This window comes from Struthio camelus, chromosome 5 (genome assembly GCF_040807025.1).
Source record: "Struthio camelus isolate bStrCam1 chromosome 5, bStrCam1.hap1, whole genome shotgun sequence".
Classification (NCBI taxonomy): domain Eukaryota; kingdom Metazoa; phylum Chordata; class Aves; order Struthioniformes; family Struthionidae; genus Struthio; species Struthio camelus.
Genome location: NC_090946.1, coordinates 33,213,022 through 33,237,613, shown reverse-complemented (window position 1 = coordinate 33,237,613; position 24,592 = coordinate 33,213,022). Strand labels below are relative to the sequence as shown.

At 39.3% G+C, this 24,592-nt stretch overlaps 1 protein-coding gene across 2 annotated transcripts in view; it reads left to right on the top strand.

Annotated features, from left to right (window-relative positions):
* Positions 1–24,592, top strand: part of SHANK2 (SH3 and multiple ankyrin repeat domains 2) — a 339,001-nt gene that overhangs the window by 197,124 nt on the left and 117,285 nt on the right. For both annotated transcript variants that reach the window (XM_068945429.1, XM_068945428.1), the window contains exon 17: positions 980–1,104. In XM_068945429.1, the coding sequence (XP_068801530.1) occupies positions 980–1,104 (125 nt within the window). The remainder of the gene's footprint in view (positions 1–979; positions 1,105–24,592) is intronic.

Sequence of the window (24,592 nt, the reverse complement as noted above, 5' to 3'; positions counted from 1 at the left end):
ATTTAAAAATAAAAACATGATGGTATGTCCCATCTCTTGCTCCCCCTTGTTTTTCCGTGGGTTCTCCCTTGCCTTGCTCGAGCATGAAAAATATTCCATACCTTCATTCCTGGGACATCATTTTTGCCTTAACAGCCCCCTCCCCCAACCCCTCAGTGAGTGGCACCATGGATTTTCAGTGTTGTAAAAGCTTTTCTAATTTTAGCTAAATAAATATTTTTGGAGTCCTACAAGGAAAGCCAATAGCTCTACCTTTTAGCTAACCAGTTGGCATGAGTTTTGTCTGTGCATCAAGCAGAGGTTAGTCCCTCTGTGTAAGCTCCCAAATTCTCCCCTAATTTTTCTGTAACAGTGGGGGCACCTCAGGTGAAAGACCCAAGGACTTTTCCACTCCTATGTGTACGTGACAGAGAGAGAGAGAGGGCTGTTACAAGGCCTGCTGTGCCTTCTTTCTGTAAAAACGTGGTTTATTCTGTTACCTTCTTTGTAGTATGCATCTAGATCTAGAAGAAAAATTTATTTAGTTGTTTGTTTTTTTATTTCCCCGTTCTCACCCCGTTTTTTGCCCAGATGCTCTGTTTTGACGGCACATAATTCGTCTTTAGTTGGATGTTTCCAGAGTTGCAAGCGGTTTTGCTAGGCTTACAAAAGGTTTGCTTGAAGTGATAGTGAAGTAATACTGTATATACTGAAATAATCAGGATCCAGCTACTGCCTCATACAGCTTGATTTATTTGTGTCAATAAAGCAGCATGTATTTTCCTCTGTGAATTGAAGACCTGTGGATTGCTATTGCAGAGAGGTTGCACCCTGTTCCCAGCATCTTGATGGGATCATCATCTCTGAGGCAGAGTCCCCTCACTTTCAGCACCCACCATTTTTTAACTATAAACGTGAATGGCCGGTAATGGGCCTAAGCCGAGTGGTATTTGTGAACGTTCCATAATTTTCTTTTTTAATGTGGTATTTATTTTTAAAGCTGACACACCAATTGAAGAATTCACCCCAACTCCAGCCTTTCCTGCTTTGCAGTACTTGGAATCTGTGGACGAAGGGGGAGTAGCATGGCAAGCTGGCTTGAGAACTGGAGACTTTTTGATCGAGGTAGGAGATCCTGAAATTTGATTGTGAATGTTCTGTTGGGGAAAAAGTGACGTTCCCTTTGCAAAATTTACATTGGAAAAAGCATATGATGCTTCTCAATAGCAAGTTCACTGGACTAACACCAACAATGTACTTCACTTTTTGTTTTGTTTTTTTTTTAATGCAGCATTTAGGAATGCAGGAAAAAGAACAACATTCAGATTAGTTGGGAAGTTCCTGTTTGTTCTTTTTAGTGTTTGGACATACGGTGTCAGAAAAATACTGGGGTTTTGAGTCTCCTTTGCGTTACTGAATTGAAATTTAATTTAATTTGGATATTTATCAAGGCCTACCAGTTATTTTCTAAATATTTTTGAGAGATTCACTGAAATTAATGACTTCTTGTGCAACTACTTCTGCAGTCAGAAGTATCAGTAATGTAGTGCAGGTGAGAATGAAACAAATGCCTTTGGCTTGAAATAAAATATTTGCAACAGTGTGTTGTAAATTCAGTCATAAAAATAAGGAATGGATGTTATTGCTAAAATGTAAATTAAATGATCTTTACATTTCATTTCTATCAAAAGTATCTTCACGTTTTATATTTTGGTGGTTTTTTTGATTGGCAATTTAGGTTCTGTTATAAAATAGTCAGTAATCCTTTCTAGTGTTACTGGGAGGCTTGCAACACGATCATGAGATGAGAATTTTTTCATCTCCCCCCCCCCCCCCCCCCACAACCCCTCCGTGACTAACCAAGTGATGCTGTGATTCTGTAAAACTGTTTAAAGATTAGTCTTTCAGGATGTATCGACAAAGTCGAGGTCTTGGTTGTAAGATCTATTGATTTTTCTTCAGGTGCATATTTATTTTGTTAAGATATTTACTGGTGCTGTAAGGTTTATTTCTGCAGAGCTGGCTTTTGCATTCAGGAGAGGATAGACTTGTACAGCTTTCATTTGCTGGGTGCATTCAGACTCCCTAACTGTATTAAAATAGCTGCACAGCTTCTTCGCTTTGTAACAATGAAAGAACAGGCTTCATAGACTTTTAAAGTAGAGAGATGTGCGTTTTTGTTTAGGCCTTCAAAGTACCTTTTTCATACTCTGTTTATTTGAGGATGAACATCTCATAATCTGTTAGTAAGCTAAAATTGTACTGATAGGTAATCTTTGCTCAAGGATGCTTTCAAAAATATGATTATTGACGTGTTAGGTATTCTTTTCAAAAATCTTTTTATTTAGTTATTTATTTTTAGGAATATTATCTTTTATTAGGTTTTTAACCTGTAGGAAAGATGAGTAGGTCTGTACTAGCTGATTTCACAAATACATTTGACGGTAAATAATGTGTATCTTAAAGAGGGGATTACAGGCTGATAAGTATGTGTATGAGTGTTTTTAAGGTCTCTGAAAGGATCCAAAAAGTCTTGGGTAACTAATGCTGAACAAAGGTTTATTAGTTTTCTTGCAAATAAGAGAAGGTTCATAATTAATTGTCCAGACGTTTTATTGACTGCTAGCTTTATCTTAGAGCAGTTGCACATGCAGCAAGATGCTTCTTCTGAATCAGAAAGATCGTTGAATCAGGGCGTTAATCCATACTTTATGCTCCAGCTTATTTGTAATCAATTCTGAAAGAAGCAAGTGTTACATGCAAATCAAATCCGTTTCTGTGTAATCCCTAACGATAGGGTTATTCTGTTCTGAATTTTGCAACTTTAACAGGATATAATAATCCTGAAAAATCACAGCTTTACTATTTTGAAGACTTCTGTGTCGGGGAAAATGCAGGGTTTTCTATTTTATGAACTCCACGTGTAGTACACGGTACTGTCTTGCGATAGAGAGCCATCTTTGAAGATACGGATGCAAAAAGATACCACTGTTGAAATATAAACGATGGGTATGCAGTTAGCCTCACCTGCGCTTCTAGGAATAGCAAGCTACTTTATTTTTTATGTTGGATTAATAAGAATTAAATGTACTTTATATTGCAGTGCATGGTTATCACAACTGGTGTATTTATTCTGTCTTATTGTCAAATGATTTCTTCCGTGACTCAAAAGTTTATGCTGCTGCTGCTGTGTAAGTGCCACCTCAGCTATTTCTAAATAATCATTTATCATAAATGTCACATGAATAATAAAAGAGTTAATGGGCAACCAGGATCCTTGTTAGGCCCATCAGTAACACTCGAGGCAAGTGTCAGGCTTGGGGCAAGTGGGAGTCCGGTTCGGCAGAGGGCAACTGCAAGGGGGGCGGACGGTTAGCTCCTGCTGGCGGGGGCTCGGTGGCTTGGGGTCGCGGAGGCAAGGGGAGCCTTTCCCTGACTCCTCACTATGGAAAGAGAAGCTTGGCAGGAAGATGGGTCCTTTTTCGGAAGTGGAGGCGGTCATGAGGGTAGGTGAAGAGAGGGCATGGTTTCTTCATGTGTAATGATGGTCTCTGAAGGGTAAAACCTCAACAGTACTCGAGAGCATCCTAAATTAGTTTGGTGTTGAAGGCAACGTATGTTGAGCAGAACAGATAGAGGATTTGTAGAGAAAAGGGAGACAAGGTTTTCTCTTGCTTCCGGGGTACACAGAGAGGTTATTAGCTGGAATGGAGTTGGCACAGTTCCATCTGGCAGAGAGGGATTTTTTGTCAAGTTTGTACTTTTTTTTTTTTTTTTTTTAAGAAGCCACATGGTACTGCTTTGTCCATCCTGTACAGCTGATTTTAATATGAGATTTTTAGAGTTAATATTAAATTTGCCCATGGAGATATAGTGTTAAATGACTCTTTGTTAAAGTTTCTGATAACACATGTTCTTTCTCCTTATTTCGAACATGATCACATTTTTTTTTGTCATAAAAACTATAATGTTTAGTGAGTTTTCCTGATAGAGCACAAATAAAATGTATTGGCAAAGTGCTTGAGTAGGTTTAAAGCTCAAACAGGTAGCTAGAGGCAGCTGCCGTGATATGTTCATATTCATAAGCAATTCCCCAGTTTAGAATGCATGTGATTTTTTTTCTTAGCCTTAATAAACAATCAGAAATGGAGTATGGTTTTTAACTTGATTGTTTTAACTGAGAGATACTGTAGAGCTTGTCCTATTTGCTACTTTTTTTTTTGATGTGATTTTTTTACTGAATTTCAGTATCTGCCCAATTGAAAAGTCAGATAAAAAATAAAGCAAGATATTAGTGCAGGTGTTATCCAAGCTAAAAGATTATGGTTTCTGTTAGGAGGGGGTTTCAAAGATTATGACCACTGTTAAACTATACAGCCGTTGTAAAGTCATCGGTGTGACTGGATATTTGTGGTATATTTATTTAGAATTTGTAAATGCTTGATCAGAAAGAAATCAAACAGCAAGTCGACTCGATTTGTTAGTTGAAACATTTGCAAGAAAAAGGTATGTAGGCTCTGACTCTGAACCTCTTATTTATGAATGATCCTTAGGCCCCTGGCGCTCTGTTAACTTTGTATAGTGTTGAAGTCAAACTAAGCATAAGCGAAGAGGAATCATGAGTACTCCTGTTCGCAATCTCCTTTTTTGAGATTTGCTTTAATAGCGTATTACACCTATAACCTTTTTAAAGTTAAAATAGATCCATTTAACAGAAAGAGTGTTGTTTTGTTTTTAATCCCAGATTCATTTTTGGTTTCTTTTTTTAATATGGTAGAGTATAGACTATTTTATTAAATTAAAGCTCAGTCAGTTAGTAACTATTTGTTATTGTTGTAATTAGAAGATGTGCAGCTTATTTTACAGGTGTTGCATGATATGTGGGGCTTTTAATTTGTAACAGTGCACATCGAATATCAAGTGATAATGTCATAATATCCTTACTTCAAAAGTGAAACTAATTCTGTAATATTTAACGCATTTATTCTCTAAGTGAGGCATTGCAGTTGGCGTTACTGTCCTATAAATAATCGTTTATTTTTACAGATAGATTCAAATGTTGTTATCGGAGTAGGATGGCTGTTTATTTGCATTCAATTAAAATGTAAACTAGATAAAACCAGTATACTATTAGTAAAAAAAACAGGAAAGCAAAATTTGAGGTTTGATTTGACAATCAAAACTGGAGATGTTAATAGAAGATATCATTTTACTGCAGTGAATTCAGTTGGTACCTGTACTGAAAGGCAAAATGGTCTATAGTATAACTGCCTATGTATCTTTTTTCCTCAAGTGCTGTTAGAATTTGCTAGTACAATCTTTTTTTCTAAGTAGTAAGTGAAAAATAGATATCATTTTATTCCATACAGCATTATTTTATCATTGTATTAGATAAAGATATCTGTCCTCTGACTGAATGTAGGAAGTAGCAGTAAAGCATTTAGGCAGACTTTTAAAATACCTAGAATGAATTAAAAAAAAATTACACAGATGCATGCGTGCGTGCGCACACACACACACACACAGACACACAAAAGTAACTTTAGATTCAAATTTAGCAGCAGGTTGGGTTTTTGTTTTATTCCAGTAGACACTGTATACAAACTCCAGAACTGATCTGAACAGCAAGCTTTTAACTTTATTATTATAATTTACACTGTAGTCATGAATATTTTTGGCAAGTATAGCAATGTTATATCTTGTATCTTTATTCAGTTGCTGGCTGGATGAAATACTGGAGTTTTACAAGGCCATCTGATATTGATTTCAGTTCTTTTAGTAACAGGGAAACCTTCCTATCTCTAGGTAAACTTCATTAATTACCCTGTGGCTGAATTTTCTCTTATTTCCAGGGTGAACCTCTCCAGCTTCTGGCACTAGATCTTTTTGTACCTATATCTAAACAATTTTTTTCAGGCACCTACATAAATAAAAATTTGTAAGCTACTTGGTTTAACTTTTTTTTTTTCTCTCCTTGAAAGATGTTGAGTTTTTGTTAGCATCTTCATAATAACACGGGTTCTCGCATTGCAATTTTTTTGTAGTTTTCTGCAAGTGTGTTCATATCCTCTGAAAAGCATGGCCACCAGCTTGGGGCAGTAGTTCAGTAACAGCCTCCCTAAATATTGCGTGTAGGAGGAGGAAAGCTAAACCAGCGTGTTCTTACATGTTTGTATGCTGTCATTACCTGTCGCGCTTCCGCCTTTTGGTGGAACAAGATGGTAAGGCTCACCCTAAACCAGTGGCTTTCGTTAGCTTCTGCTGCTGCCAGGGTGGCTGCCGCTGCTGCCCGTGCAGCGAGCCTCCCCCTTGGCAGGGTAAGCGGCGGCTGGCGAGCCTTGCTGGGGAGCGCGCTCAGCTGCTCTGTTCCTAGACAGCATCTCGTCCTGCTTTTGGCTCAACTCTGCAAACAGTATTCTTGCATCCTGTTAATGATGAGGGATTTACCAATACTGCAGCAGTGCTGCAATGCTTTCAGGGTGTACATATATAGGGGGGGGTATGTGTGTGTACATATATTTATACACGTAAATATATATATATATAAATATATATATACACACACACACACACGCACATAAAGGGCAGGGCTTTTTTGAGGGCCTTGAGAGGAGTCCTGATACTAGTGTCTGTTACATAGCTCTAAAAGCACGTAGTTACTGTGAGGGTAGCAATTTCTTTGCTAACCCGCTGCCTGTGGAGGTACAGTGGTTTCCTGCACATTTAGACCAGGCACCGATTTTTCTTAACTCTGTGCATAAAAGAAGTTGATGTAGAGTTTGATTTGACCGTTGGTTGGAGGATAAAAGTAGCTTCTGTTCACCAGTTAGCCATAACCCTCTTGGTGACATCTGTAAATGATGTTTATTGAACACAAGCATACTGCTGACACTTCTTAAGATGAAAGTTTTCAGAGTCCAAAGGAAATTTTCTTCCTATGTTTTGGTTTTGCGCCTCTTCTGCGTAAGCGTAACGGTAGACATCTGGGAGAAGTGGGACGGCGGGGCCTTGGAAGAAGAATGATTTTTGCACCAGTGTTGAACAGGTGTATATCTGAGCAGACTCTGATGAAGCAGATCACTTTTTCACTTCGTAGAAAAGTATTTTGCTCTCTTTCTACTTAAACTCAACAAATGAGGGTTTCAGTTTGGAGTTTTTTGATTTATTTTTTTAACGGGTGATGGCAGCTGAATGAAGCTATTGTTCCTTCAGAGCTCTTTGAATCTGCACAAAGGCACTGTAGGAAAAGGACAACTATTTTGGATCTTTCTTTTTATCTATTTAAATGCAGGCAAAGCCTCTAACCTGCAGGAAGTGATGGTATTCCAAATGTGCTCAATGTGATCATAAAAAAGGATGAACCAATCTTGTTTAATTCTAAAAATACTTTAACAAAACTTTCTCGACATAGATGGAGCCAGAAGAGAATTCAGTTCTCACAAGAGCTCGGTTATTTACACCTAAGCAAATGATATGCTTTAAGATAAGACTGAAAGGCAGACAAAAATGAAATCACTTTGCCGTCGGCAGACATACGAAAACTGGGTGCAAGCAAAGCTGGCCAGCGTTTTCCTATAGCCTTGATTCTACAGTAGGTTTATGTTGAGCTTGTAGTCCAAGGGGCAAGAGAAAACGGTGGTCTTTTACGTGATTTGCCAGAGATGTAGCAAGTATCTGTTAGATACTAAGAAATGATTTTTATCCTCTTTCTTTGAGAGGAAGATTTGGAAGGAATTTTGGTGATAATGGTAGCAACAACCTGCACGGGCTGTATCCATTCAGGTCTACGTGGTCAGAGTTTTAAAGACACATCTTTAGATGGCACAGTATTTTTAAGGAAAATTTGCTACCATTTGTACTCCACCGAAGCTCATGGGACTGTCTTGGAGTTGGAGCTCCCCATCGGGAGCTTTAGACTTCTTGTAAATGTGAAAACTAACATTTCTCTGACTTCCTTCCACAAAATCCTCTAAAAATAGCCAATCTCTTTAAACATAAGCCTAGTACAAATAGCCAGCTCTTGGCCACCTAGAAGCCATCTAGTGGCATCCAGCCATAGTGGCTGTCTGGTGTTTCACAGGAATCACAGCTATGGATAGTCTTCACTCTTGCAACACCTGTACATCCTCTGTCCAAATTGTGTAGCAGACACACAGCTCTTTCATTTCTGGCTTTTCAGTGCTGAGGCTAGGTAATAAGACTAATGACTCCATATGAGCAAATACGGTTTTTAAGATATAGTTCAGAGATTTCCGGAAGATGTTATATTAAAATTAATTTCTCTGAAGCCTGGGGGTTCTTTGTGGGTTGTGTGTGTGTGTGTGTTTTATTATTTTTTATTTTTAAGTCTCTTGATGCTATGGAAACCTGGCTGCTGGAATGGAGCTATATGAAAAACAGTACTTGTGCCTGGTATTTTAGGGGAGAAAATACAAATTCTTTAATCAGAGAATATTGCTACAAACCTAGAAACTTACAGGTGAAAGAAGCCACATAAGTTTGTATTGAGTGGTGGAGAATTAATTCATACGTTCCTGCTGGTGAATGCTGCAGCAGAACTGATCTAATGTTTGGAGTCTTTCTTTTTTTCAGGAGATGTAAGCACTTTGTCTCTCCCATTTTACAAGAGAAATACTATTACTTGGAGTTGCATATGTGTAGTTTTCTTTTTTTTCTTTAATTCTGAGACTGGCAATCCACCTGTGTGATGCTGAAGAACTAAGTACACCTGCGAGTTGTGTTTTATGAACCAGCAATCTGCTCAAAGGTTATCAGATGCCAAGCAATTTCCTGTTAACCATATGCTTCATGAGCAGTACCATTACCCTCTCTTTCCCCCCACTGTTCCTTCTCCCCACCCAAAACTTCTGCAGTTTTCTGAAGAATTAGCTTCATTTACTCAATATGTGCAGTCGCAAGCTATCCAAATATATCTTTGTTATCATCTCCAAATCGGAAAAAGCAAACGGAAACTTCAGAACTTGACATATAGTCTGTTCATTTGGTTTTCTTGGTAAGCTTTCCTGTTAATTATAGTCTCTTAACAATACTGCTGAAGGAGTTTCTAAACTCTTTTAGATGTTTTGGAGGGGCTAGATAAATCACTTTATATTGGTATACAGAACAAGCTCCCCACTGCTCTTGTGTGGGTGCTAGTAACTGCAGAAACACTCCTGATTTAGGGAAATTCTGATTTTTTTTTTTTTTTGGTCTGTTCCTGTAGCAAAAGCTCTGAATTCATTTAATTATTATTTCTTTTGCGTTTTAATTTCTAGTATGTGTCCTCAAAAGAAGGGTAGCCCTGGATTCAGCTTTAATCCATTCATTAATTGAAAGCAGGAAAAGGTTTCCTTCCCTGTTCCTTTTCTCACCCTAATGTAGCTGTAGATAGTAAAATATCACAAGTTTCTGACCTACCTCTCAGTCTAATTAAGGTTCTTGCACAGTATTAGGGTAGGTATATATGGCTCTGTTGTCTATAATAGACCATAGAAGTGGTCAAAAATGGGACACACCAGGCAAGATAGTTTACCAAATGATCCGGTGAGATGTTTCTTGCTGATTTTAATGGATGAGAACATTTAGTGCTGGAGGTATGCTGAGCTTTACCACAGTAAACGTGTGGTCATCCCTCAGTGAGTTACTGTGCTCCTTCAAAGCTATTGTAGAACTGTGGAGATGAGCTTCTCGCTGAGAAATAAAGTATTGAAGGAAGATAGCTTTTTGAAGAATAATCTCATTGTTGTGTTGTGCTACACCCAAAGCATTTGTTACAGCTTTCAACTGTGGGACCCAGCAAATTTATCTAATAAACTGAAGTATGCCTTGTATCTATTAGAGTAGAAATAATATTTTGTATCCTGTTATAACACGGATATCAATCTTTTCAGAGGCTCTCATACATAACAATAGAGAAGAACAATCCTTAATGCTTGCTTCATTTTTACTTCATATATTTTGGCAGTAATTTGGGGTCCAGGATTTCTAGTTCCCTTCGCCTCATGGCATTTAAGTTTTCACTTGTTACAAAAATGTTACTGTCTCACAGCAGGAGTTTTACCTGTCTGTTTTCAAAATAGTAGGAGCACCTGGATAGTCTTCAGGGCAAGTGGCAACTTTCCTCCTTTGTGGTGCTGGATATAGTTGGAAGTCAAGGTGTCCCTGAAGGCTCTGCTGACTCAGAGCAGTGAAGATAGTCCTAGCAAATTAATCAAAGGCTTAATGGAGTAATAATAGGGGTAGCATTAGGTAGCTAAATGCATCTTTAGCTGCTGGTGAAGAGAACGTTAAAAACGTGCATGTTTGTAACGATGGAGTCATGTAAGAGTTTATTTGCAACTTGGAATAAAAAGCATCGATTCTGGATAAATATCATAGTTGTTTAGTGTCCCTGGAATAAAGAAGAGAATTAAGAGAGAAACATGATGCTCCTAGACAGGATAAGTCATTGTAGAGATCAGTTTCATCATGAAATACCCAGGTTTTACTAGTTTACTGCTTGCTAACAAAAAAAAAAAAAAATGTTGTTAAAGATGTCAGGAAAGCAGTTTCATGAAGACTTGGACTGGACTTGCACTGATGTCATGTGACAAAACTTTGTGGTCTGACATATTTTTGATGCCAGCCTGCATTTTAAGTATAGGTCAAGATATGTGTAAAGTTTGTGTTTTGTGCTCCCGAAAGCACATCTGTGAGGCAGAGCACAGAAGGCCTGCATGAACTGTATTGAGTTTTCTTTTAAAGACATATAAACTCTTGAGAATCAAAGAATCCTTATTTTACTTCACAGAATAAATCTCTTTAGTATTTTTATTACAATCCTTAACTCTTAGAATTCTTCTTCTAACAGGCTTCAAGCAACTGTTACTGCACTTAAAAGAATCAACCTGTAGCTTGGCTTTTCAGCACTGTAAAGATTCACATAAGGCAGTAGTCACTGTTGACAGATTTGTAAGTTAACGGTGCATTTACTATATTTATTTACACCGAGAGTTATTATGACTCACTTTAACTGCTAAATTAAAGAGAGAACTGTTTTTAAATGACCAGCAAAATGTTTATTGTAAGCGTTTTCATAAAGTTCATTGTTAGTGCTTTGTATCTGAATATTCTTTACTGGCTGGGTCTATTATGGTTCTGGCTATTAGAAATAAGATACTGGTTGGCAATTGAATTTAAGATGTGTTTTGTTTGTGGGTAAATATTTGATACCCATAATTCCCTTTTTATTTTTGTTTTAGAAATCTTAACAGAAATCAAATATACACCTCATAAATTGATTGTTCTTCAAAGTTTGAAATGATTTAGGCACCCATTGCCCAAGAATCAAAGAACAAAGATAATTTTCTCTAGAAAAGCCACAAGCTGCATCACTTAGAAAGCTGTTAGGGCCTTAGTACTGGGGCAAGATGCTTGTCTTTGACATGTTTGAAACTAAGGAAACAGCCCTCATCCTCCCTGGTAGCCTGTAATGCAAAACAGGCTCCTGCTGCCATTTTGGGAGCATGTGGTATCCGTACGAAGTAGTTGGGATAACCTGCAGCACTTTAGAGTTCTGTTAGGTAGAGTTTCCACTTCCTATGTTAACTGTAATTCCCTTATCCTGGTGTTTGTCTTTCAGCTGGTTTCCTGGAAGTGGGATCATGGGATTCAAAATTTCCCACGAGGGGTAGATAACTCTGACAGCTAGGCATGATGGCATGGATCCTCTATGAACTATTCAGGTGCACCTGCTCCAGTGCCTTTAAATCTTGTAATTTGGGTACTGACTTCCGTTCTTTTTTGAGGAAGATTGAAACAAATGAAAGTTAGACTTATTTCATATAAATTAGGATGTGTTAATGTTGACTATCACTGGAATAGAAAGGCTATTTCTATCTTTGAAGGGGTTATGTTGTTGATAAGCTTTTGTGTTTAGCAGTAGAAAACTTGAAGGGTATGAAACATGAAGAATGTGACCTGATACAATATGTTATACTGCTGTAAAGCCCATCAAAAATATATTTTGTGAACAGTAATATTGCCTTCTTTCTAACATTACAGAGAAATTACGAATAAGTGAAATTCCCCCTTAATTTGCATAGTAATCCATATGTAAGTGCTAGGTTATTCTTTAAACGTCAGGTTGCTTCCTCATTTATTTAAAAAATATTTGTTATTTTATGTAGTTTATATATAGTCTATTTTGCGGCTTTTATTATGCTAACAAATGTCATTTTAAATGTCTTGCATATTTCTCTAGTGACCTTTTTATATAGTGGGGCATAAAAGCTGTTTGTTTAATTTTTTTTTTTAAACAGTGATCTCATATACGTATAGGTGCAAAAATGATGCTGCTTAGGCAGTTATCAGCCCAGAGAGCATTCAGCGCAGTTACTCAAAGTAAACACCTGATCGGTGATGGAATGACAATTTTTGGTAGATGAGTGATCCCATTCTATGTATTGACTTTCAGTTTGGCATGGTTGTGCAAATCCAAGTCTGTTTATTTATAGAACATAAATATATAGAACCAGGTGAGGGAAGGCGCTTTAATGAAGGTAAACCCTTTTCTGTGGGTACCACTAGCACATCTCAGTCAGCAGAACAGGATGAGAGGGTAGGTTTGTTCAGGCAAACACTATATGGTTGAGTTTACGCTGTAGGGGAAATGAGTTTGAGGTCAGCCAGCTGGTCTACAAGCAGATGGAAGAAGCTTGTGCTATCGGTTGCTATGGTGGAGCTGTAGAGGGGCCGTTGATGGGCACTCCTGAGGGTAAGCAGGAACACCTTGAACAGCTACAGCGGTGTCAGCGATGGCCACGCTGACGATTGCACTAGGTACTCCTTTTGCTAATAACTAAGGCATGTCTAGGAAGGTGAGTAAACTTAATTTGCATAATTATGCAGTTGTATTTCAACATTGCTCTGCTTTGGAAAATGGAGATTGGAAAAGAAAAGCAGTAAGCTTTTAGGCTTGAAAGTCACTTCGTAAGTCAACATAGTCTAACTCGGGACAGGTGTGTAACTGCGGATGAACTGTCCAGGCTAACAGAGATTCAGGTTGTTTAAATATCTGCTAATAGAGGGTTTTGTTTTGTTTTTTGATTCTCACTAAGATACAGAGCAGGTGCATATCAAAATTAGTTTAGTCCGTTGCTTAATTTCTTAGATTACTATTTAATATGTAAAATTAAGCTAATATGCAGGAGTGACAGCTTCAGGGAGAAGATTATCGCCAGAATATTTTTTCCAAAATGATTAATATAGCTTGGATCTTGAACACTTTTCCAGCACCCTAGATGGGACTACTTTCCACGCTTTTAACAAGTACTTGATATTTAAACAGGCATGTTGGATCGCTATGCGTTTTTTGGTGGTCTTTTCCAGTGCTGCCAGTTTTTTAACTTGTAATTCTTGCTTTTTTATACTTGCAGTCTTCATGATTTTTGAAATTATTTTTAAATCCCCAGATTTTTCTGTCATTGTCTCATGAATATACTCATTTAAATGAAAAATTCCTTATCTTTAGATGTTGCTATGAATTTGTAAAGTAAGTAGAAAATATATAGTTCTCTGTTTTTCAACTTTTTATTCAAATCTCATGATTGCATTTTCTATTTAAATCTTGGTTTCTTTGTTTGGATCCTAGCAATACGCAGTAATACATGTAGTGTTTAGCCTAGTGCTGAACTGTATTCACGTTTTGGGTAGGCACTTGAGAAATGGCTTTGTATTATCCTTGTCTTTTTTCAGACTGCCTTATTTGAGTCTGTCAGTCTTATTGGCTCACTTCTCATATCGGCTGGTTTTCCAGCTGGAGAGCTTTAGATTGCAAAAGGTGTTTGACAGTTGTCTGGCATTTCTGTCCTCACGAGGCCTTCATGGAAAACTACCAATGGTGTGTTGTTTTTTGTTTCGGGATATTTTTTTTTCATTCTGATATTTAAGTTTCATCATTTTCTATAGATCAAGAACACTTTACCCCCTTCTGATTTTGATTTCCATTCCACAGGGTTCTGAATAGAGTGAAACAACTGCATTCAATAAAATTTACTGTATTTGCACAGCATCTTCTTTTATTGTTCTGTAATAACCTCTTTGGATGAAGTGCCTCTTTTGTTATTGTTATTGTGTGGTGGTTGTTCTCTCCTGTGCATACCGAGAACTGTCTCGCAACAAAGTTCACTCTGGAAACTGCCCCACTGCAAGTTTAGGCTTAAAAAAATTAACCGATAGCTTCTCCTGAGGCTATTCTGTGCAAATGGAGTAGGATATTGTGAAAGTCTGTTTTGTCTCGGACGTGCTGTTCCAAAAGGGCACGCCAGCTGCCTCTCCTTCAGTGCGCGGTGTGTCCGTCTGCAGGCTGATGCTGCGAACTGGAACTGGGAGGACCGAGTTCAAACCCCGACTCTGTCTGCGCCGTTATGGGGAATGTTGTTCTGTATCCTGACTATAAAGTGAAAGTACTGCTTATTTCTCCCAGTCTTTGCAGTTGCATTTATTTAGTCAGCAAGGCTTATTGAGTTGAGCCTTTTCCGATTATGACTTGATTTTATTTGATGCCTTTAAAATGTAAAATCTGTAATTATGAGTTTTTGTTATATCTGGAAATGTCCTCCTTCCCTCTACTCGTCTTCACTAAGTTGAATATTGAGTATTGTACTCTGATTTTGAGAAATATCTGCCAAATAGTGCATAAACTGCTATCAAAAAATGTAAAGAGAACAAAGATGAGAAGTATGCTGGCATTAAACCTTTTCTTTTTTTAAGTCTTTTTAATAAATGTGAAAGAAATTCAGGAAAAAAAAACCATAAATAAAATCCAAAATGTTGAAAGAAGTAGAAAACAGAAGATTGAGAAAGAATGATTATGACAGGTTTTCTCATCAGTATATCAAGACAGTTTGATCCTCTGATTTAATAGACAGACTTTATGACGAAGTATAAAGTTTCCAGATGTCGGTCTGAGGATCAACTTTGTATTTTCAAAGGATCAGCCTGACTGAATGGTTCTGTTGGATTTCTAGTATCTGAATTGGGCATGGGTTAATAAAGAGGGGCATACTTAGACCTAGATTTACACAAAATAACGTAAAATGTTGCATTTACTGAACCTATCATATCATGCAGAAATTATATATTAACTTATTCCAAACAAGATTGAACACTGAAGAAGGGCTGATTGGGACTTCACTTTAAGAAGTGTTCGGCAAATGCAACTTTTGGGATCAGCCCACGTTACAGAGAGCCATCCAAGTCAAAATAAAATAGTAAACGGGTAACACCAGCACCTGTATGTGTTAGAAACCATCATCTCCTTTCATCCTGTTAAGTCTTGTCAGAAGATTTGTGCTTTTAATATTAGTACTGTACCAACTGCTTCTCCTGCCAATTAGTGTAGTAAATTCTGTAGCTCAAGCAGTAGTATGCCAAACCCATAGCTCATAGTCAGAGTTAGGCTTCAGAGTCTGACGGTATTGAGAGAGCTGGTATTGGAAAATGAGAGTCCAACTGTGCTACTCTGTTTTCTTTTTGTGAGAAATGCTGTCCTGTTTCCTAAATGTTACAGCTTCCTGGCTCTTTTTGACCACATCCCGAGTTTGTGGAGCTTTGGAGGAGTCAGTGCACACCTCATCTTTCTTTCCCTCTGACTCCTGCCACCAAAAGGAGTGGTGGGAGGAGTCTGCTGCTGGAGAGGGAGCAGGGTATGTCCCATACGTGGGCTGACGGGTGCTCCTGGAGGATGATGGAGACATGCAGTCCGCATCGCTTTTCCCTCAGTGTTAGTGGTAGCATCAGCTGGATGTAGCTGCTTCAGTTACGGTACATATCCATCTCTTTAGACTGTTCATGTTATATGGCAGTTTGGGCAGTCTGCCAGGATTTTTCTGAGTAAAACAAATGGTGGGGAATAATAATTTTAACCCCTTTGTAACTTAGCCAAACATGAGCAGACTTCTGTGGAGAAGAGAACTTTGTAACCTGCCCTGCTCAATCTTTCTCCTCTTCTGCACCTCCCAAAATGTCGCAGAACAATGTGTGTTAAGTAACCTAAATATAAAAGTGGCTGCTGCTACCTTCTGAAAACAGTGTTAAATTACCATTTATGTGATAAAATGGTTTTATTGTCCTGTCAAAGTTCACAAATTGTGCTGTTATTCTGTTGTCTGTGGGAATAACTTCCAAACAGATAGGGGTCAGTAAATCATATAAGATAGAATTACAATTCCCATTTTTAAATAATAGGGCTGAATATGGATAAGCATTCTAGGAAGGTTATCGTGTAAAAAAAAAAAAAGGAAGATAATATGATTCTGCTTCTGTATTTTTTCTAATAATTTGAAAAGGTCGTGTATGATTCTTTGTTTCCCCTGTTCTACTTCACTGCCAAGGGCAAATTTGAATGGCAACCACAGTGGTTAATGCTGACAACCTTTCTCCATCCATGTCTCTCTTGCAGAAGTGCAAGATTTGCTGTAGCACTATAATGTGGCACAGCAGGCTTTTTCCTGGCTGAACTCGAAGCTGGTGCTTCCTAGGCTCCTCATGATTTCCCAATCATCGGAGGTCACTAATCCTATGCTGGAAGTGGTAGACTAGAAAAGTGTGGTAACATTATTAAAATGTTGACAGCGTGTCACTGCCTTAAGTTTAAGGCAACAGTATTTTGTTAAAGCCAGGACAGAAAAGCTATGAGTAACCCATCATTTTTTAATATGGGAAAAAGAATTCTGGGAAAAAAGTCATTTGAATTTGCAAGAAAAATAGAAGGCCTCGCATATATCTATGTTGCTAACATTACTGATCTGGTAATCAGCTCTATCTCATTATGAAAGCCTTCATCAAATGTTACATGAGATTTTTACAGATGCCCAGACAACTTTGCCAGGTGTCCTTCACTGCTCTTCTCTGCTTAGGGTAGTGCCACTTTTTTACATCCAGTAGCTTTCCTCCTCTTATTCCTGCCTTCCTCATCCTTTTACTGGAAGATGTACGTTTTGGTGCTTAATAATTATTAGTTGTATGTGCTGTGGAAAGGCAAGGTATGTATTGTTGATATACTGCAACCTCGTGTACCGTATTCTGTATCCGCTCAGTAGATCTGCATGTCCTCAGACTTGTTTGTGAGGTTACCCAGCCTTCCTACCTAGGAGCAAACAATACCTATTAAATACCTCTCTGATCAAAGCAGCATAATTACCGAATACTTGGACTCGATCCACATCTGAAATAAAAACAGCTGTGTTATAATGTTATGATCAAGTTCTTTCCCTGTTATATGATCTAATAATTAAGGGTTGGGAATCATGCGTTTGTGACTCAGTCTGTCACTGAAATATATTAATTTCATCAGTGGTCTTTTGGGTAAGAGTCTCTGAATGGATGCTGTTTTTTACTCTTAATGGTGCTGTTACTTAGTCTAAAAAGAACTGTGGCCGTTTCAAGCCATGAGCTCTAAGAAGAGTGAGTGAGGGGTCTTTGGTCTGCAGAAGAGTAATGAAGAATCTAGAAAGAAGTGAAATACTTCTATAGGGGAATTGGATTCACCAGGGACGGACTGGCTCTTTAATGTGTTGAGAGACATAGGCCAGGTCCTGAGAGCTGTAAAATTGTCCTAGATGGCTGTTCAAGGAGCTGTCTGCATGCACTTTGTGTAGATTAATTGCTCTGGAGAGAAAGAAGTACAGCAGGTTGCTGACTAACTCTTGATGCGACAAGCTTAAGGGAGAAGAATTAACTTCATTCTTACTAAGCAGAAGACTATCTTGTTTGCTAAATTACCCGTTAAAAAACAACAAAACAGGATTCTGAATTCACTAAGCAGTGCTCCTCTTCAGGTGCTCGGGTACTTTGATTTGTTTGTGGAACTGGAAACTTGGCATTCTTCTGTACAGGCTGATTTGTCTTGAAGACCTTTTGAAACAAAAGGCAAAAAAGGTGTCGTAGTTGAACTGGCTTCTATACAATGGCATTAGAACTAAAAAGACGTTTCAAAAAGTGGAAATGTGAACAGGGAAGGGAGAAAAGACTTTAAATCCTGCAACGTTGAAGCTATAGTACAGCTGGCCAAAATAGATTTTGAGGAAGAACTAGGTAAAGGCACAAAAACTTACCATAGATTTTTTCTTTCAAATGTACCAGAAATAGGAAGGTCTGTCAGAGGTCAGTGGACCTGGCAGATGACGGAGCTGTAAAAGGGAGCACTTACACAAGATAATGCCATCAACGAAAATGTCAGTGAATTCTTAGCATTAGTGTTAACTGTGGGGGAACTTGGGGTATGGCTGCTCTCTCAGCATACTGAAGACAAAGGTTGAGGATTTAGTTCTGCGTTCTGCTTAGGCCAGTTGCAGTCTGGGCTGCTGCTGAAGAGTAGGTCCTGGGGGCCACCTCACCATACCTGTGTCTCGAGGTATGGGCTCCCACCTTCTCCCTTGGGTTAGTGCTGCCAGTCACAGGACTATGTGATAATCTTGCTGGTCCAGCTGGAAAGTGAAAGGACTAAAAACTGTGGGGTCAGTGATCAGCTTAACTATCAAGAATCACCTAGAAAGTGGCATGACTGCTAGTACTAGCACAGGAATAGCAGTTTACTGTTAGACCAATTTAAGCATAAGCCTACCCTGAGGAACAAAGTCTGGTTTTATTGTTCGTAGAAAGGTTTCATGAGTAACTGACAAAATGAACAGTAACAAATCACCAGGACAAGGTGCTATTCCAGAGGAAACTCAGATAGGAAAATTTTGACCAGAAGTAATCTGTTTTTTATATTGGCCTTCATAGCAGAGGAAAGGGAAGTTGCAAATATATCACTGGTCTTAGAGCTGTAGAAATGACCTTGAGAACTGAAGGAGCTTGTTTCCAGTATTGGAGAACTGGTGCTACCACAGCAAAGATTCAGATCCCTAAAAATGTGGTAATAAGATGCACCTCAAAGAGTCAGAATAGTGGTTATAAAGGGAAATCATGTTTTTGAAGGAGTTAGTGGTTATATGGATGATTGCATTGACTCTGTCAGCTTTGATTTGGATTTTCCAAAAGATCCCTTTAGAAAACAGGCTATCGTGTAATAAGAGGAAATGACTTCTCATGCATTAGCTTAAAAGATGTATAGGATAGAAATAAATAGTTTTGAAAACAGAAGGAACAGGAGTGCAGTCTTATGGGGCCGCATGCTGTGAGCTGTCCTGTTAAATTTGTACATAAATGCTCTTAACACCTTAATCCTAGGCGAAATTCAAGGAAAACAAAGCATTCTGAGCTTACCCAAGGATGTTACAGAATTATCAAGCGTTGTTACAGGCCTTTATAAAATACAAAGTCATAGAAAAATTCTATCTACGTGATCTGTCTACATCTACATGATGTCTAGTCTGGTTCTTCGTTGAAACCACTGACAAAATAATTTAAGAATAGACAGAGAATTTGGCACACTTGTGAATCGCTTGCTGCTCGACAGCACTTCTGGGAGCTCAGAACACCACGCTCTGTCACATGCTGTGTCGTATGCACCTTTCCACGTCGACTTTGATTGCCAGAAACATGAAGGACACAGTGGATTTGATTGTCCTTCAGTTCTCATCAAAAGCCACACCCAGCGTAGATTTGCCTGCGTCCAAAAAAACAGTTGCTACGAATCCTGTTTTGTTCTCCCTTTCCTCTTCTTTTTCAGACCATATAATGACTCTAGATGAACTGGTGATTCCATCTCCATGTGTTGTTTTTACTGATCATCAACAAAACCAGCATGCTGGCTGGTTGCGGCTTCAGCTTAGAGGGTAGGAAAATTCCAGGCCCCAGTTACAGCTCAGCTGTGCTTAGGCTAGATGATCATCTTTCGCTGAAACTCCTACTGGAAGAGATTTCAAAATTGTGTATAGTTTGATCTCGTTGTGTCTCTGTACTGTTTCTCAAGTCTCTTTCTAAAATGAGGGAAATGAAGCTGTCCCTGTTAATTATCTCACCAAGTACATTTTGTCTTTACTCAAAAATGAGAAAGAACGACTTCTGGAAAACATCTGCATTGCAAAAAAAAAAATCTCCTGGGAAGTCATGTGGCCACTTAGTGGCATTCATAACTTCCAAGTATTTGGCCTACTTATCTAAAAGGAAATTCATCAGTTTTAGTCAGGAAAGAACTGCCTCTCATTTGCATCAGAGCAGCTGCACAGCGTACCTACAGTCTACTCTCTGGTTTTGTCTTCCAAAAAGCAACATGGAGTTCAGTCCTCACACTTAGGTGGAAGCTCCAGCCTAGAGTGTACTGCGTGCGAAGATGGTAATTTTAGTAGTGCTTGGCCTACAAATGTCTTTGATAGGATTGTACCTCCTCTTTCAGGTAGAAGAGCAGCTGCTTCAGTCGCTGAAGGCACCGTTCAGTTGACTAAATGCAGGTATCTAGCGCAGTTTTAGATGTCTGAGGGTATCCTTTCATCTTTAACTGCAGAAGGCTTTAGGTATCTCGGAGGCCCTGTGTCTTATCTGCTGGTCGTGTTCTGATCTCTGATAACCATGGGCGTGTGAAATGGCATTAAATGTCAATGTTCAGGCCACTGAAGTGGGAACCATGAATATGAAATCTGAAAAGACAGCAACCTAAGACCGAGCTGTTTTCAAACTCACTGTTCATATGAAAATGAAAGCTGGTCACTTTTGATTACTATTTCCTGTTATTTTAATTCTTCAAATACATTTGTGGCTATATTTCATGGCTGACTTAAAATGTTGTGTGTGTGCGTGCATGCAAACTACAAAAATGTCAGAAATATGAGTGGGGTACCAACTATTAGGGACAAAGAGTGGCTGTAAACGAAATTATTCATGTTTTACATCAGGTAGCACTGACATACACTATCGATACAGATTCATGAGACAGAGTAACTTTTGTATCCCAGTACAAGAACTAAATACAGCTACTAATTTGTACGATATGGTTTTATTTATTGAGCAAGAGAGAATTAAATACTACTCTTGTATATGATATATATATATATATAATGACAGCTTTCACTATTTTTGTGTTAACTGCCCTAATAGAAAAATACAATGGACAAAATTCAACACCGATAAATAATCAGTGCAATTTCAAAAGATGTGGATCCAAGTATGGATCAGAAAATGTACCAGTTAGGACAGAAAACTTTCTAAATCATTTCCTCCTAAATACCTAAATCGCTTGATCTGCAAGAGAGGAAATAAAGCTGCAACTGGTCGATGAGTGAAAAATGTTATCTTTATCGAGTCTAAGAAATATTCTGTGCTTGTAGAGCTGTTTTATAGTGCTAGTTGGGTTGTAACTCGGCAACTGTCTCCTAGCGACAGCGTTAACTAGCTGGGAGGTACAACCTGTGTGTGCACCGCCGGCGTGAGTGGGGGGATCCAGACAGCTGTTACAGCGTTTATTGCTAGCCGCTGAGTCTTCAGATTATTTCTTGTGCTGAAAAATAGACGGTCTTTGACTGCATTCAAAATTGCTGTTTTTAGCAAGCTCAGTTCCAGCTGTTCCTGCAGGTGAAAAATCTGACTGGGTCATCAGGTGCCCACATCAGTCAGTCTTTTTGCTGGAATTGCCCTAACATATTAATCAGTTCAGTGCTCTCATCTGTACCTGTAGAGCTAGTTAAAGCATTGTTTTGCATCTAAGTGAATAAGCTCTCAAGACTAAAGCAATGCATTTGCAGGCCCAGCTGGAGATAACTATTTGTGTAGATTTAACCTAATTTACTAAAGTCAATATACATTTAAAGAGAGAAAATCTATGTATGTGTAGTTTCATTCCTCCCCATCTGGTTTATCTAAAAGCAAAATTAGCAATATATATGAGAAATCTTTTTTTTTAATTACTAGTAATATACTTTTTTTTTTTTTTTGTCCTTGTCATTCTCGTAAATCTTTTACTGTGCTATTATGTTATGTTTCGTTTAGGACCCACTCGAGCTGTTAAATAAGCTGCAGGACTCTAGCAGTCCACTTCAATGGGAATTTGGTTCCAGTGTAGTATTTTAAATTCTTTTTAGTAGGAAGTTATAAGCTATGAATACTACTACACAAGCTAGTAGTTATAAGATGATTTTTCCTTTTCATGGTGTAACATATACTCTTTTAAAATCATGTGATTGTTGATTTGGGAGGGGTTTATAATTCTTAGAAAGTCTGGTTTGTGACAAAACACTGGGGGCTGTTGAGAAGATTAAAAGCTTCACCCTTTACTTAAAGGGATGAACAGATGGAAAAAGGGAAAAGATAAAAGAACCCTTCCCAGAATGGGAGCAAATGCAAGTTTGTTTCAATGTTATGATCTCGCTATCAGTACTGATGTTAAGACTTTGGCCAAAACTCTTCCAGCAGTAGCACCCGCCGTTCAGTTGCACCGGCATGTTCCCGCTTGTATGCGCTAGTCCTAAACCATCGGAAGTGATGAGAAAACCTGTCCGCGTTGTGCTTCCTGCCAGGGTTTCTGCTTCCCCTAGGCTAGATTAGCAGGTTTGTGGGTGATGCCCGCGAACGCGTGCTGGAAGGCTCGACGTTTCTCCCCGTTTAAGCAGACATGTTGTTCCCTGTTGTCGCTTGCAGTGAAGTTCTAAAAAGTCCACAGTAAACGAGTTCTGCTAATGACCATACGCTAATAGCTGGTAACTATATACTCGTTCTGTAGACGCTCTCTTGTATTGTTTTGACGTTCATTAACGCTGTCCAGTGCAAAGGTACTGTTTTACTGATCTTAATATCTCAAACCAAAAAACCTGCTGAAACGTTTTTTTATCACAAATTAAATGCCTTCTTCAGCTGTAATTATTTAAAAGAAAGTAAAAGCTTCTAGGTGAGAGAGCATGGCATATTATGCTGCAGAAACGCGTCACTGTGCTGACAGGCCTTTGTGAGTACTAGCTTCTATGATTAGTCTCTTTCAGCCCATAATTAATCTTTACTTAAGTGGTATCGGAATTTGAGGTTTAGACAATGGATTTCTACCTCCTAAGCGGGAACAGATGTAAGATTGGCCTAACGTGCCGCTCCTCAGCAGCGTAAGGAGCTTGAGATTAGGTGGGGGTGCTGCAGGGCAGGCTGGTTGGGGCAAGTAAAGGAGCTGGGAGGTCGCATGTTACATGCGCACTGCAAACTGCTGGATTTCTGTCCTTTCCTGTTCTCTTCTGTGGGCGTGCGTGTGGTTCATTTTTATCGGTAACATACATGGCATTACAGCTATCTGTGATGATACCGTCGGTTTCCTTTTTCCCCTTTACGACTGTCGTGAAGTAGCTAAATAGAGCCAGTTACAAGTCAGATGTTTTTGCAGCCTCGCTTCGGTTGCGGTGAAACCTTCCTTGAAAAGGTTTGTCGGAGTCGGAAACTTTTTCCGAAACTTGATAACATAAGGAACACGCTTCTGCCAATAGGACAGAAGGATGTCGTGACCTTATATTAGCCTCTGAAGGCTGGTTTGGTAGCTTGCTATTGCTCTCTGCTCAAGCAAGAGATTAGAGCTCCATCCCACCTATTCCCTGATTAGATCTCCAGCCTGAGAGGGTAAGATATATATATTCTGTTTCTGTGAATACAGGTTAGGCTGCTCCGTGGGGTTTTTTTGCTGCTGTTGTCGTTTGTTTACTTGTCCCTCTTCTTCATCTACAGTATTTTTCTGCATTTTCCGGGGAAGAGAGACAGTTCCTTCCCATTAGATCAAGGTGGCAGCAAGAAAGAGAGAGCCACCTACGAGCGAGCGAGTTGGAGGCCCGAGGTGCCCCAAACCGTGCCTCGAGGTTGCTAAGGAAACGGCCGAGCTTTCTGGGGCGCCTGAGGCTCGGGCCGGCGCGGCAGCAGCAGCGCGGCCCGGCACGTGGCTCGCCGGCCCTTCTGCCTCCCCGCCGGAGAAACGTGAAACGCGCCGGCAATCTGGCGCTCCTCCTGCCCCGCTCCTTTCTTTCCTCTCCGCCTCCCGCTCCACCCCGGCGTCGTGACTTTTATTAAATCTGTCAACAAATAAATGAGCGCCCTAGAAGGGGAAACGGCTGATGGTTTTGGGCTAGGCCTCTGCAAAGGGCGGGGAGCGAGCGGAGAGGAGTGCCAGGTGCCACCTCGTGGTCCGGGAAAGAGGAGGGAAGGCGCAGCGCGGCGGCCCGCCGGGGTCCTGCGCCCTGTCCTAGGGAACGGGGGGAACACCCCGCGCGGCTGCGGTCCGGCTCCCGCGCCTTCCTGGGGATCCTGGGTTCGCCCTTCCTCTTCCCTGCGTGTGTTTTACAGAGCTTTAGTTATCTCTTAAGCTGAAGGTGGTACTTATTTTCTCTCGATTGATGCTCGGTTTTAGGTGCTCAGCGTTGACTGTTGTAGAAAACGTTAGTTTTTACATGCAGGCGTCTTATTTGAGTGGCACCTGGTGGGCTCAAGTCTCGATTCTTTTGCTCTTCCGTTACCTGATCGTCTCTGTATTAACACAAATGTCTTTGCTTTTCAGAGCTGGGATTTTTGCTCTCTTTGTCTGTTTTTTCCCGTTCCATTCTTGATATCTCCTCTTTTATCACTTTTTTTTTTTTATCACTTTATCAAAATAAATGTCACTCTTCAAAAAAAAAAAAAAGTGTTTATTAAAAGGTAGGCTTATCTGAGAGGATCAGACACCCAAGTTTATTTCAAT